This window comes from Arachis ipaensis, chromosome B06 (genome assembly GCF_000816755.2).
Source record: "Arachis ipaensis cultivar K30076 chromosome B06, Araip1.1, whole genome shotgun sequence".
Taxonomy (NCBI): Eukaryota; Viridiplantae; Streptophyta; class Magnoliopsida; order Fabales; family Fabaceae; genus Arachis; species Arachis ipaensis.
Window position 1 is genome coordinate 43,512,671 of NC_029790.2, and position 13,289 is coordinate 43,525,959.

General features: G+C 33.6%; 1 protein-coding gene across 1 annotated transcript; it reads left to right on the plus strand.

The window, feature by feature from the left end:
• On the plus strand, nucleotides 8,933-11,726 carry LOC107646747 (bifunctional protein FolD-like). Its single transcript, XM_016350910.1, has 5 exons — nucleotides 8,933-9,056; nucleotides 9,137-9,210; nucleotides 9,568-9,645; nucleotides 9,934-10,054; nucleotides 11,677-11,726. The coding sequence occupies exons 1-5, from the start codon at nucleotides 8,933-8,935 to the stop codon at nucleotides 11,724-11,726; spliced, it is 447 nt and encodes a 148-aa protein (XP_016206396.1).

Consider the following 13,289-nt stretch of genomic DNA (forward strand, 5'->3'; position numbering starts at 1 on the left):
CCTCAATCAAAGTTTAATTTTTTTGTCACAATGCAAACCAATAAAAACCGAGAGTATTTAAAACACGGGTCGTCTCTCAAAGGAATTGCAGAGAAGTGTGCATATTATTGGTTATGAGGTATTTTGGAGTTTTGGAACGATGAACGGGAAATTAAAAGTGCAAGAAAGTAAAGACCAAACAAAGAAATAAAATGCTAAAAGGCACTCATGGCAAGGATCAAGAGTCAACACTTCCTATCTAGATCATTGACCACAACATGGTAATTACAAAGGATTAATTCCAATTAGTTTTCCTCTAACATTAGAGGGTGAAGTCAAGTTGACATAATTGGTCCTAAAACCAACTAACAACCCTAAATTACTAATTACATTGGACATCAATGATATTAAGGCACCTAAGTCCTCAATCTCAAGCCAAAAGTGCTAAAATCTACTCTAAAACCCAACCAAACATTTTATCAAACACTTAGAAGGCATAAAAATAAAGCATGGTAAAAGTGCAATAATAATAAAATTTAAAACTACCAAATGCAAGACAACAATGATAGCAATTAAAGAAAGCAACAATGATCATGAAAACATAAATTGCATTAAAGAGAATCAAATTAACAAGAGTTCATAGAACTAGAAGTAACAAAATAGAGAAATTAATGAGAGAACTAAGAGAATTAAGGCAATTCAACAAGGAAAAGTAGATGAAACTAGATCAAAACAAGAATTAAAACCAAAATCTAAGAGGAATTTAACCTAATTCTATCCTAATTCAAGAGAGAAGAGAAGCTTCTCTCTCTAAAATATAACCTAAAGCATGTTTCTATTCTAAACCTAATTGCTCTCCCCTTGATCCTTCTTGAATTTTGTAACACCCTCACTATGAGAATGTCACGCTTCCGGCTGCACCACTCTGATGGCAACAAGTATTACGACGACTTCATATACTTAATAATATAATAGGAGCCTTTGACTTGAAACCTGGTGCGCGTGTACGCAAAACCCACACTATTTCGTACAATAGCAGCAGTACCAGCAAGTGCACTGGGTCGTCCAAGTAATACCTGAGCGAGTTAAGGTCGATCCCACGAGGATTGTTGTTTAAAGCAAGCTTATGGTTGTCTTGCAGGTCTTAGTCAGGCAGAATCAGAAGGTTTTATGTTGGATAAAATTTGAATAATTATATGTCATAATTGCTTGGATAAAATAATAGGAATAAGTGATAGGATTAGATTGAGAGTTGGAGTTTCTTTGTCTTTCTGAAGCAACTCTGGTACTACCGTCTTCTTTGCTTGTGAATGATCTTCTTCTATGGCAAGCTATAAGTGATCAAAGCCACGCTAATGGACCTTAATCTCCTCTACTATAGAATGAACGCCAGGGCCCTTGGTATTCAATCTAGTGGAGGATGAAGCGCATAGCAATCCATTCTCTTGGCGATCCTACTCAAAACTCCACAGACAAGGTAGAATCTTTCAGATCAGAGAACGCTGCTTCTTGGATCTAGCCTATACCACGGAGACTTTAATCTCCCCGGAGATTGGTTGAACTGGTGTCTCAAGAAGTCCCCAACGAAATTGTGGATTAACCGTCTGAGAGATGTAAATCCATAGCTGTTGATTCGTGCTTTCCGGCCAAGTATTCACACGAACCCAAGTAGACACGAGTGTTGTCAGGCACGTTCATCTTAATGTGATGAACAGAGCCAATTTGTCAGATCGTCCTATTCATCACGATGAAGATCGGGATATACATCTTAGAGATAGATCAAACACGGATCGAAGAAGAAGAAATAGTACTTTTATTAATTCATGGGACTAAGCAGTGCTCCTCCCCTCAACCTAGGAGGTTTAGAAACTCATACTGAAAATAAAAACACAAGGATAAAAATAATGACAGACCTCCCCTAATGGGGAATTCTAAAGTTGAAGAAGATGATTGTAAAGATGTCTAAGTTACATGAATCTAATCCCTTAAATAGATGACTAGTAGCGTAAAACAGTCTAATTAGTGCTAAAATCTACTTCTAGGCCCACTTGGTGAGTATTTGGGCTGAGCTTTGATGAGATCCACGTGCCATGAGGTCTCTGGGATGTGGAATGCTAGCTGGGGGACTCTCTGGGCCTTTTGGACGTTGGGCTCTACTCTTTGGGCGCTGGAAGTTTGGAAGAATGCAGGTAGCTGGCATCGGATGCCAGTTTTGGGCCTTCTAATCCGAAGCAAAGTATAAACTATTATATATTTCTGGAAAGCTCTAGAAGTCAGCTTTCTATAGCCATTACGAGCACTTCATTTGGACTTCTGGAACCCTCAGGCTCTATAGGAAAGACAGATCTGATACCATAATTTGTTAAATATAATCTTAATTAAATATAATAAATCATAAATAATTTATTATTTAATTTTAAAAAATTTAGGGTCTTACAAATTTGGCCTCAAATACTTCAAAATGAGTTTGATTGGGCTTGAGATGGTCCAGAAATCGCCAGCCACATTTTCTTTAAGTGAGTCACGTGCTTCGTGTTATGCGTACATGCAAGGTCGCACGTACGCGCGACATGGCGAAATCTCAGGTCACACATATGCGCAAGGCATGCGTACGCGCAACTGGGCAGAATTTACGATTTCTAGGTCACGCGTACGCATGAGTGACATGTACGCCTCGAATGGTAGATTTCCAAAACTTCATTTTTTCATGAATTCTTCATTTTTACATACTTTTTCTTTATTTCTCCAATCCAATCTTTGCCTTCTAAGGTTGAAATCACTTAACAAACACATCAAGATACCAAATGGAATTAAAGTGAATTAAATTTGAAAAATTAAGAGTCTAAAAGGCATGTTTTTACTCTTAAGCACAATTTAGAGAGAATTTACAAAACCATGCTATTTTAGTGTATAAATGTAGGAAAAATTGATAAAATTCACCAAATTCGATACAAGATAAACCATAAAATTGTGGTTTATCAATCTTCCCACACTTAAACAATAGCATGCCCTCATGCTAAACTCAAGAAAGATACAAGAAAGGGGTATTAACCTTTATTCAAAGTAAACTACCTATATGCAGTGCATGCAACTACTTGATCAAAATAAATTAATTTCTAAGAATACATATATGAACATATATAAGGGGTAAAGCAATCACAATCAAATCAAATCCACAATTGATTTGAGTCCTATAAAAGAATTTGTAAACTTACAAGGTAAGAAGTGATCATAGGTGAAAATATAGAATTGAGCAATCGAACCCCTCACTGGATGTGTTACGCTCCAGTCGCTAAGGTGTTTAGGGTTGATTCACTCAATTCTCCTCTAATCATGCTTTCTAAGATTTGTTTTTCTTCTAACAATCAACAATTATTCAATGCATGCATACAATTATCATGAAGGCTTTTCCATAAGTTGTAATGTGGCTAGGGTCAACGTAAGATTGTATTTGGTCAAGTGGACTAGAATTTAAATCTTTGATTATTTTCACCTAACCTATGACAACCTATTTACTCTAATGCAAAACTAGCTACCCATTATTCACTTTTTCACACACTCATGCATTCTTTTTAATTCATATCCCATATGCATTATTCTTATTACTTTTTTTGGGCCATTTTATCCCCTTTTTATTTTTTTCTCTTTTTTTTCTTTTTCTTTATCTTCTTTTTATTTTTATTTTTCTTCTTTTTTTTAAAAAATAAATATATACAAGAGCATCAATGTATATGGTTTAAACATTTAATGCATGAGTATATACCCAATTCTCAAGATCTTCAATAAAAATACAAAAATATATTTTTACCACAACCAATCACTACAAGAAACAGTGTAATTATTGACGCAAAAAATCGACGGACAGAATTTCGTCAATTTTTTTCGACGGCTTGTCGTCGATAAAATGAAAAAGAAATAATTAGAAATAAAATATTAAAATCGACGACTATGTCGTCTATTATTTTGATAACTTTTTAAGGCTCTTCCTCTTATCGTCACATTGTAGATGGAGGGATATGCTGAAAATTTTTTTTCTTTAAAATCGACACACAAGTCGTCTATTTTAATAATTATAATATAGACAGCTTTTGTCGTCGATAATTTTAAACGATCGAGATATCTTTTCGAAATTAAATGGAGGGTATAGATTTATTAGATAAAATAGACGGCTACGTTGTTGATTTTTATTTTAATTAAAATCAACGAAGTTAGCGTCAATTTTTATCAACAAAAATTACACAACCTTTACTTCCCGCGTTTCTCGTTTCACTTTTTTTTCTTTAAAATCGACACACAGGTCGACTATTTTAATAATTATAATATAGATGGCTAAGTTGTTGATTTTTATTTTAATTAAAATCGACGAGGTTACCGACGATTTTTATCAACAAAAAATTACACACCCTTTACTTTCCGCATTTTTCGTTTCACTTTTTTTCTTTAAAATCGACACACAGGTCGACTATTTTAATAATTATAATATAGACAACTTTTATTTTAAACAATCGAGATCTCTTTTCGAAATTAAATGAAGGGTATAGATTTATTAAATAAAATAGACGACTACGTTGTTTATTTTTTAATTAAAATCAACGAAGTTGCCATTGTGTTTTATCAACAAAAAATTATCCCGTCTTTACTTCCCGCGTCACTCGTTTCACTTTTTTTCTTTAAAATCGACACACAGGTCGTCTATTTTAATAAATATAATATAGACGGCTTTTGTCGTCAATAATTTTAAACGATCGAGATTTCCTTTCGAAATTAAATGAAAGATATATATTTATTAAATAAAATAGATGGTTACGTTGTTGATTTTTATTTTAATTAAAATCGACGAAGTTATCGTCGATTTTTATAAACAAAAAATTACACCGCCTTTACTTCCCACGTCTCTCGTTTCACTCAATTCCCCGCTTACATTTTACCTGAAAAAATTAACAAACCCCAATTTGGGCCCTCTCCATTTCACCAACCTTCCCTCTCTGCTGCCACTGCGCCGTCGTGGCTTCACTACTTTCGAGCCGTCGTCACTCCATTACCGCAGCACCGGTCGTCGCTCCGTCACACTCGCACCGCTGTCGCTCCATAATTGATGGAAGGCGATACTACAAACTATCAGATCTGAGATCGCGGAGGAAGTGTGCTCCCTCTCTTAAAAGTACGGCAAGGTACTCAATCCCGATCCCAATCCCAATCTAACCTACTCAACATTGGGAATTAGAATAATGTAAAGTGCGCTATGTGATTGATTTTAACTCTTAAATCTCTTTTCCTAAGTTCCATAGCACTCATGTGTTCCACTTCTATGTCACTTAGGTATTGCAACAACTTCAATATGTGTCATTGTTTGATGTGTGATGCTTTATATTTCAATCGGTTCACTAAGTTTACTTGCACATCAATCAATGTCCATTCATTATCCATTTCACAATTGCTTGATTAATTGCTTGAATGCTTTTATGCTTCTTATTGCTTGTTTGGTTGTCTTAACCTATAAGTTCTCTTTAGAGTATTTCAAGCACACTAGAATGAGTAAAGTGTACGCTTTTTTTTGTGTAATTGTGACATAGCTCTCTATGCTAATGTGTGTGTTCTAAACGGCGCCCAGTTTAGAATTCACACACTTGTTTCATTAATGTCACACTAATTCACTCATTTCATTCTAGTGATTTACCTCATTCCAACAATGTATGCTTCCTTGCTTTTGAATTCACTTTTCTTACTATCCTGTTTTCTATTTTCAGGATGAGTCATTATAAGCAAAAAAATGGAAGTGGGAGAAAGAACATGCAGCAGCCGGTTGATCCATCACTAGCTGAAGGTGGCAATCCGGAAAGTCGCCGCACCCCCTTGCTCATCTTTGAATGCACCGAGGACGGTGCAAACTTTTAAGTGTGGGGAGGTCGTCCGACCGAATCGGCGCTTTTGGGTGACAAATTTCTAATCCCAACACTTTTGCATCTCATTCTTAGGTCTTTTAGGATTTTAGTTGTATTTTCTTATTTTGCATATATATAATAAGCTTAGTCAAAATAATAAAATTTTTTAAGAAATTTATCTATAGGGCACCCCAATTGATTTGAGTAAAAAAATTTTCATTGAACTTGCTTGAATTATACATTGTGGATCATGTTTTTGAGCTAAGAACACACAACTTTGTGAGTTTTGATCCTAATTGTGTGGTTACATCATATAACCACTTATTTTCATTCTTGTGTGTGTTATTCTCTTTCTATGATTGTAATCTTTGATTTGTTTGATTCTTTATGTCCATTATTTTGTGTATGAATTCTTTTATATGATTGAGGTCATTGTTTCAATTAGCTCACTTACCCAAATAGCCTTACCTTTTATCTTCCATTGTTAGCCGACTTTGAGCCTATGCTAAACCCACTTGTTCTTAATTTTAGCACATTACAAGCCTTAAAGTGAAAAACAATAAATGTCTTTAATTTGGATCTTTGATTAGCTTAGGCTAGCAAATATATGTATCATTCAAGTGTGGGAAAACTTGGAGGGACATTGGTTTAGGTAAAAGTGTAATTTGAGTTTTTTCTTGAAAACATTGGGAATTGGGTACATACTCATGTATTAATTATATTTAAACCATATGCATTGATACTTTTGTATATACCTCATTGCGAAAAGAAAAAAAATATATATATATACAAAATAAACAAAAAAAATAGAAAAAGAAAGAAAAAGAAAATCAATAAAAAGGGGACAAAATGCCCTCAAAGTAAAATCCAATAATAATCAATGCATATGAGTTGTGATCAAGAAAAGAATGCATGAGTATGTGAATAAGTGAAGAATGAATAGTTAGGTTTGTTTAGAATTGTATAGGTTGTTATATAGGTTAGGTAGGAAGCTTAGGTTAATCAAAGATTCAAATTTCAAGCTCACTTAACCATATACAATCCTACCTTGACCCTAGCCCCATTACAACCTATGGATAAGTCCTCATGATATTTGTATGCATGCATGAAATAATTGTTGATTGTTAGTTGAAAAATAAATCTTGGAAAGCATGATTAGGGGAGAATTGAGTGAATCAACCCTAAACACTTGAGTGACTAGAGCAGATACACATCCGGTGAGGGTTCGATTGCTCAATTACATGTTTTTCACCCGTGATCATCTCTTTTCTTGCAAGTTTGTACATTCTTTTTAATAACTCAATTCAATTGTGGGTTTGTCTTGGTTGTTAATACCTTTAGCCCTCATATGCATATATGCTTTCTTGGAAGTTGAGTTGTTTTGACCAAGTAGTTGCATTCATTTAGATAGATTGCATTTAGATAGGTTGCATTTAGGTAGTTTGCATTGAATAAATGTTGATACCCTTTGTTTCTTTCTTGAGTTTAGCATGAGGACATGCTTGGTTTAAGAGTGGGGAGGTTGATAAACTCCATTTTTAGAATTTATCTTGTGCTTAATTTAGGAGATTTTATCAACTTTTCTCACATTTATTCAATGAAATGGCATGGTTTCATGACTTTCTCCTAATTGTGCTTAATGGTTAAAAACATACTTTTTAGGCCTTTAATTTGCTAACTTTAATTCACCTTTGATTCCACTAGATGCCTTGATGTATTTGTTAGTGAATTCAGGATTAAAAGGCTAGGAATCGATCAAAGGAGTGAAGAGAAAAGCATGCAAAGTGGAGAATTCATGGAAAATCAAGGATTTGGAGTGCATACATCGACACGCATGCGTGACAGACGCACACGGGTGAAAATGAGGTTGTCCAAGCGACGTGTACGCGTGACACGACGTGTACGTGTGAGAAGCAAAACGCCAGACGACACGTATGCGTGGCCCATGCGTACGCGTCACAGCTCACACGTGACCTCATTAAAGTAAAAACGCTGGGGGTGATTTCTGAGCTTCCTAGGCCCAAATCCAACTCATTTTTTGAGGCTATTTCATGCAGAATCTAAGAGGGGTCAAAGGGAGGGCAATTAGTTGAGTTTTTCACCATGCTTTAGTTAGTTTCTAGAGAGAGAAGCTCTCTCTTCTCTCTAGAATTAAGTTAGATATAGATTAGAATTTCTTTAGATCTAGGTTTAATTCATGCTTTGATTTACTTTTCCTTTTACATTTCTTGTTCCTTTATCTTTACTTTTATAGTTTAGTATTTTACTCCTTGTATTTGTTTACCTTGTTGTTAATGCACTCTTGTTCCTTTTATTTTCCTTTAATGCAATTTATGTTTTATGTTCTTTTGTTGTTGATTTGAGTTGTTGTTGTTAATTTTCTTGCAATTGATAGTTGTAGATTTACATTTCTTGCAATTTTATCTTGCTTTTCTTTTATGCCTTCCAAGTATTTTACAAAATGCTAGGAAAGATGTTAGAGTAGATTTTTGTGTTCTTGGCTTGGGATGGTAACTTAAGTGAACTTGAGTTACTAATGTCCAAATGATTGATGATTGGTGTCTATTGACTCTAGCTTCCACTAAATTAATTAGTGAGGTAGCTAGGACTTATAGATTAGGATTGATATAGCTCATTTGACTTTCTTTTACTTGTTAGAGGATGACTTAATGGGATTGATCTTTGGAATTATCATGTTGTGGTTAGTAAAGAGGATAAAGATCCTTAACCATCAACCCTTGTCAAGACCTTTTTACCATTTGAGTTTTAGTTACTTCCTTGCCATTTATTTTTCATGTCCCTTATTCAAAACCCCAAAAATACTTATCCCATAACCAATAACAAGAACACTTCCCTGCAATTCCTTGAGAGATGATCCGATGTTTAAATACTTCGGTTATTTTTATTGGGGTTTGTTCTTATGACAAACAAATTAAATTCTGATTGAGGATTGTTGTTGGTTTAGAATTATACTTGCAACGAGATTTTATTGTGAAATTCTTTACCGACAAAAATCTTACATCACGGTGGTGATAGTAGGGAACAGGAAGGACTCACAGAGTTATGTGGGAATGAAGAGAAAGACATGTGCTGAACTAGGGATTAAGTCCTTTGACATTGACCTTCCCGAACAGGTTTCCAAATCCAATTTGATTAAGCAAGTTCACCAGCTCAATGTTAACCCTGATGTTCATGGTATTAGATTTATGTTACTTGTTACCATTCCAAGCTTTTATTTTTAGCTCATGTTTGAGGCAAAAAATGTATGCAATCAGGTATATTGGTTTATCTTCCATTGCCAAAGCATATCAATGAAGAGAAAGTTCTCAGTGAAATCAGCCTTGATGAAGTTCTGTATCTTCAATTACTTGTTCTTTTGCTTTTTCTCTTGTTGTTACTGCTAATATTTTTTTTCCAACTGTAATTTTATTACTATTTATAGAATTGAAATTATGATTTATGCATTATGGAGATGCTCTGGTTTATAAAAAATTACTTAATTTTGGTTGATGCTCATTATTGAAATTTGGTGACATGAATGATGACCCTATGATTAAGTCTTAAAATATGAAGCTTGTAATGATATGATGTGTAGAAAATTCAATGTTCAAATTTTGCTATAGCTAATTTAATCTTCAGAAAACACAATCTATTATCAAGGATGATAAATTTATTTTTATTTGCTCGTTTTGTTCTTCATCAGCAGGACTCTGGTATTATGTGGAAGTACTACAATTTTCCTATTTTCTTACTCATAGAAAGTTCCACAGCAACTATTAAAGAGGTATGACATAGTATTCTCACTTGATTACATTTTAACATGCTAGTGGAGGTTCTTGTAGTCATTGATAATACTTGTGATCCCTTATGGCTTTGACATCTTAACCACTTCAGATTCGGTTCCATGGTTAGCATTTTAAACCTCATTATTTTGTAACTATTTAAACATGCATATCGTGATATGGTTCTGAATATGAAATTACACGATTATTGATTGGATTGAATCTTTGCCTCATGACCAAGTTACATTTCTAATACTGGTAGACTAATCTACTTCCTGATGTTTTGTTAGCAAATGGCTTATGACACAAAACATCTTCGTGTCCTGGAGATACAATGGCTTGGAGCTTATCCTTTAGATACTGAGAGATATTTTATTCCAAAGCAGTGTCTACTTTCTCTAATTGCTGAAGGTATAGAATAGTATATTAATTGTAGTGCATGAGGACATGGTTATACACCTGATCTAATCAATACCGTGCCTATAATATACTTGGAAGATAAGAGAAAATTTGAAGCCATGTTGCTTAGATGCTTCCTGCAAAGGGATGTGCCATAATTTTGTGTCAGTGACTCACCCATTCACTGTCATCGCTGGCTTTTTGTTAATTTCGAGCTTCAGTTTAAAGAATGTGAGTCTTGAGGAAGAAGGCACTTGTGGATATTAGTTTGCAACATTTCAATCCACTGGTATTGGCTATTGCTTGTATGTACATTTTGTTTTCTCAATTTGTTCATCTGTAGTAGTGATGCTACTAACCCTTGTATTTGTTATAAAATGAGTTTGGATCTATGCTTTCTGTGATAATTAACATTTATATAATCTTTAATAAAAACTGTGGAAGAAACTTTTAGGAAAGCTTAGATTTAATTTGAAGTGACTTATCTCTTGATATGTTTTATGGTAAAGCATAATAGTGTTGTTTAATCTAAATAGTTAACTCCACTTTGTTTTTGTTCTAAATTCTTTTAATGGTCAAAAATAGATATGAAAATTGAAAGGTGTGCTTACAGGCTTTATTTGTACTTCTCCTATACTAGGTCTAAATGGAGGACCCAATTTCTAACAATAATTTATCTCAGAATGAAGAGCCAAGGAGACCCTTGCGGAAGGTATTAATTTTACTCTGTACTTTTTTGTATGAAAAACTTTGCTTTTGATAGTTTCATATCTGTATGTTTTTTTTCTCTCAGTCAATTGCTTATGATAATATGATTTGCTTTTGGGTTTAATAATACTACAACAATACAGCTTCACTATAGATTAGACCTAATGAAGTAATGAAGCAAGGGGAAAGAATTCATATCCCTGTGCCAATTGCCAGGCTAGAATTTTCAAAAGATATGATGCTATACCAAGTGGAACACTATATCCCAATGCTGATGAAATTAAGTATCTGCAAAGGCTTGTCATTCATAAGGCGTGTCTTGCATCCAATGTCAAAATTATTTTATTTTACAACTTTTTGTTACTATTCTCATTCTTCAAATGCATGGCAATATATTTTATTGATTGCATGTTATGTTCAATGTATTATTCGAAGGACTCGGCTACCATGGTGCTAAATAATCCCCCAAAATTGCCGGTTAAGGTTTGTAAACCATTTTTCAGATATACAGAAATTCATTGAGTAAGAGTTTAGTTGGATTTTCATTTCTTGCTGATGACCTTCTTGGGGGAGTAACGATCTTTTTGTAGTCTTCTTTTCTTTGGTGGTCTTATCTGAGCACTTAAAAATTTCTTGTCAGCCATATATACTACTTAAATTTTACTAAAATTTGTTTGCATTATATTCTGCTTCCATGTTAATTCTTGTGTTCCAGTTAGCTATTCGACCTCTACATTTTGCATTTTTGGATTCTTGTAAGAATTTTGTATCTACTTAATTTTGTCCATGATCGCTTAGTTGGCCATTGAGATTTAAATAGTTATATTTTAGACGGAATTTGTTCATTACTATTTTGTAATGAAAAGTTTACTGATCATTTCTTTCTGTTTGTCTTTTACAAAGTTTGTTGATCATTTTTTGCACAGCTCAAGTGACTGGATACACGGAAGCAGTGTTAACAAGGCACCTTCAGTAAGCTATTTTGATTAAGAGTCTGTATCTTCTTTGAAAGCTACTGTGAGGAACAGAATATTGAAGGGTAATAAACTTATATTAGTAGCCCATCAATCCATTTATGTGTAAATTCATTATCTAATATTTAATATAAATTATATTTAAAAGTTTATTTGTCTTGTTATCTAATATTTTGTATAACTTTTATTTGCATTAATTGTATACCATTTTTCAAATAGAAAAAAATAATTAAAAAAGTGTGGCTATTAAAATTGACGGTAAAGTTGTCGCTTTTTAATTTAAAATAGACAAAAGAAAACAACATATAGACAACAAACTTATTGGTATTTTAATAATTAAATCGACGGCTCTTTTGTCGATTTTATTGAATCAAATATCGATGGAAATAGTGTCAATTTTATATAATAATATCGACGGTAAAACTGTCGATTTTATTAAGAAGGTAAATTCTCACACTTATATTATAGAGGGGAATATTGTTGATTTTAATGAATTATTATCAACAGCCTGGTAAGCCATCGATTTTATTAGAATTTTGAAAAATTGACAAGTTTAATAGCGACCTCATCCACCGTTGATTTTGCCATCGATTTTTAATATTATCGACGGCCTAGCCGTCAATTTGGCCGTTGATTTTAAAGGTGTTTCTTGTAGTGAATGTTCCGAAACTTCCCCACACTTAAATGATACACACCCTCACTAGGTTAAGCAAATCAAAGATCCAAATGAAGGACATTTATTATTTTTCACTCGGGGATAGTGATGTGCTAAAATAAATAACAAAAGGGGATTAAAATAGGCTCAAAATTGGTTAACAAAGGTGGATAAAAGGGTAAGGCCATTTTGGGTAAGTAAGCTCAAATGAAATAAAGGCCTCAATCATATAAATTCATATATACATCAAATAATGGACATAAAGAATCAAACAAATCAAAAATTACAATCATAGAAAGAGAATAATACACACAAGAATGAATGTAACCACTCAATTCGGCTCAAAACTCACATGATTGTGTGTTCTTAGCTCAAAAACCATGTTCCACAATATAGTTCAAGCAAGTTTAATGAAAAATATTTTAACTCAAATCAATTGAGATGCCCTATGGATAAATTCGTTGAAAAATTTTATTGTTTCGACTAAGTTATATATATATGCAAATTCAAAAAATGCAACTAAAAATTCTAAAAGACATGGTAATAACAAAAAATTTGAAATGTGAAAGTGTTGGGATTAGAATTTTTTTACCCAAGATTGATCGATTGGTCAGACGACCTCCCCACACTTAAAAGTTTGCAAGGTCCTCGGTGCACATGAAGTCAAGCGGAGTGGAAGGAGTAGTCATCACCCCACCTTCAGCTGGTGGGTCATCTGGCTGCTGCATGTTCTTTTTCTGCTTTCCTTTTTGCTTATGGTGACTCATCTGAAAGATAGAAAACAGGATAGTAAGACAAGTAAATGCAAAAGCAAGAAAGCATAGATTGTTGGAATGATGTAAGAATCACTAAAATGAAGTGAGTTAATAAGGTTGTGACATTAATGAAAATAGTGAATGAATTCTAAGTT

Bases quoted from the DNA above. Each gene is read 5' to 3' on its own strand.
- LOC107646747 (XM_016350910.1), top strand. From the start codon at position 8,933: ATGAAGAGAAAGACATGTGCTGAACTAGGGATTAAGTCCTTTGACATT. The intron at 9,646-9,933 runs GTATGACATAGT...ATGTTTTGTTAG, and splicing joins CCACAGCAACTATTAAAGAG to CAAATGGCTTATGACACAAA. The intron at 10,055-11,676 runs GTATAGAATAGT...TTTTTTGCACAG, and splicing joins ACTTTCTCTAATTGCTGAAG to CTCAAGTGACTGGATACACG.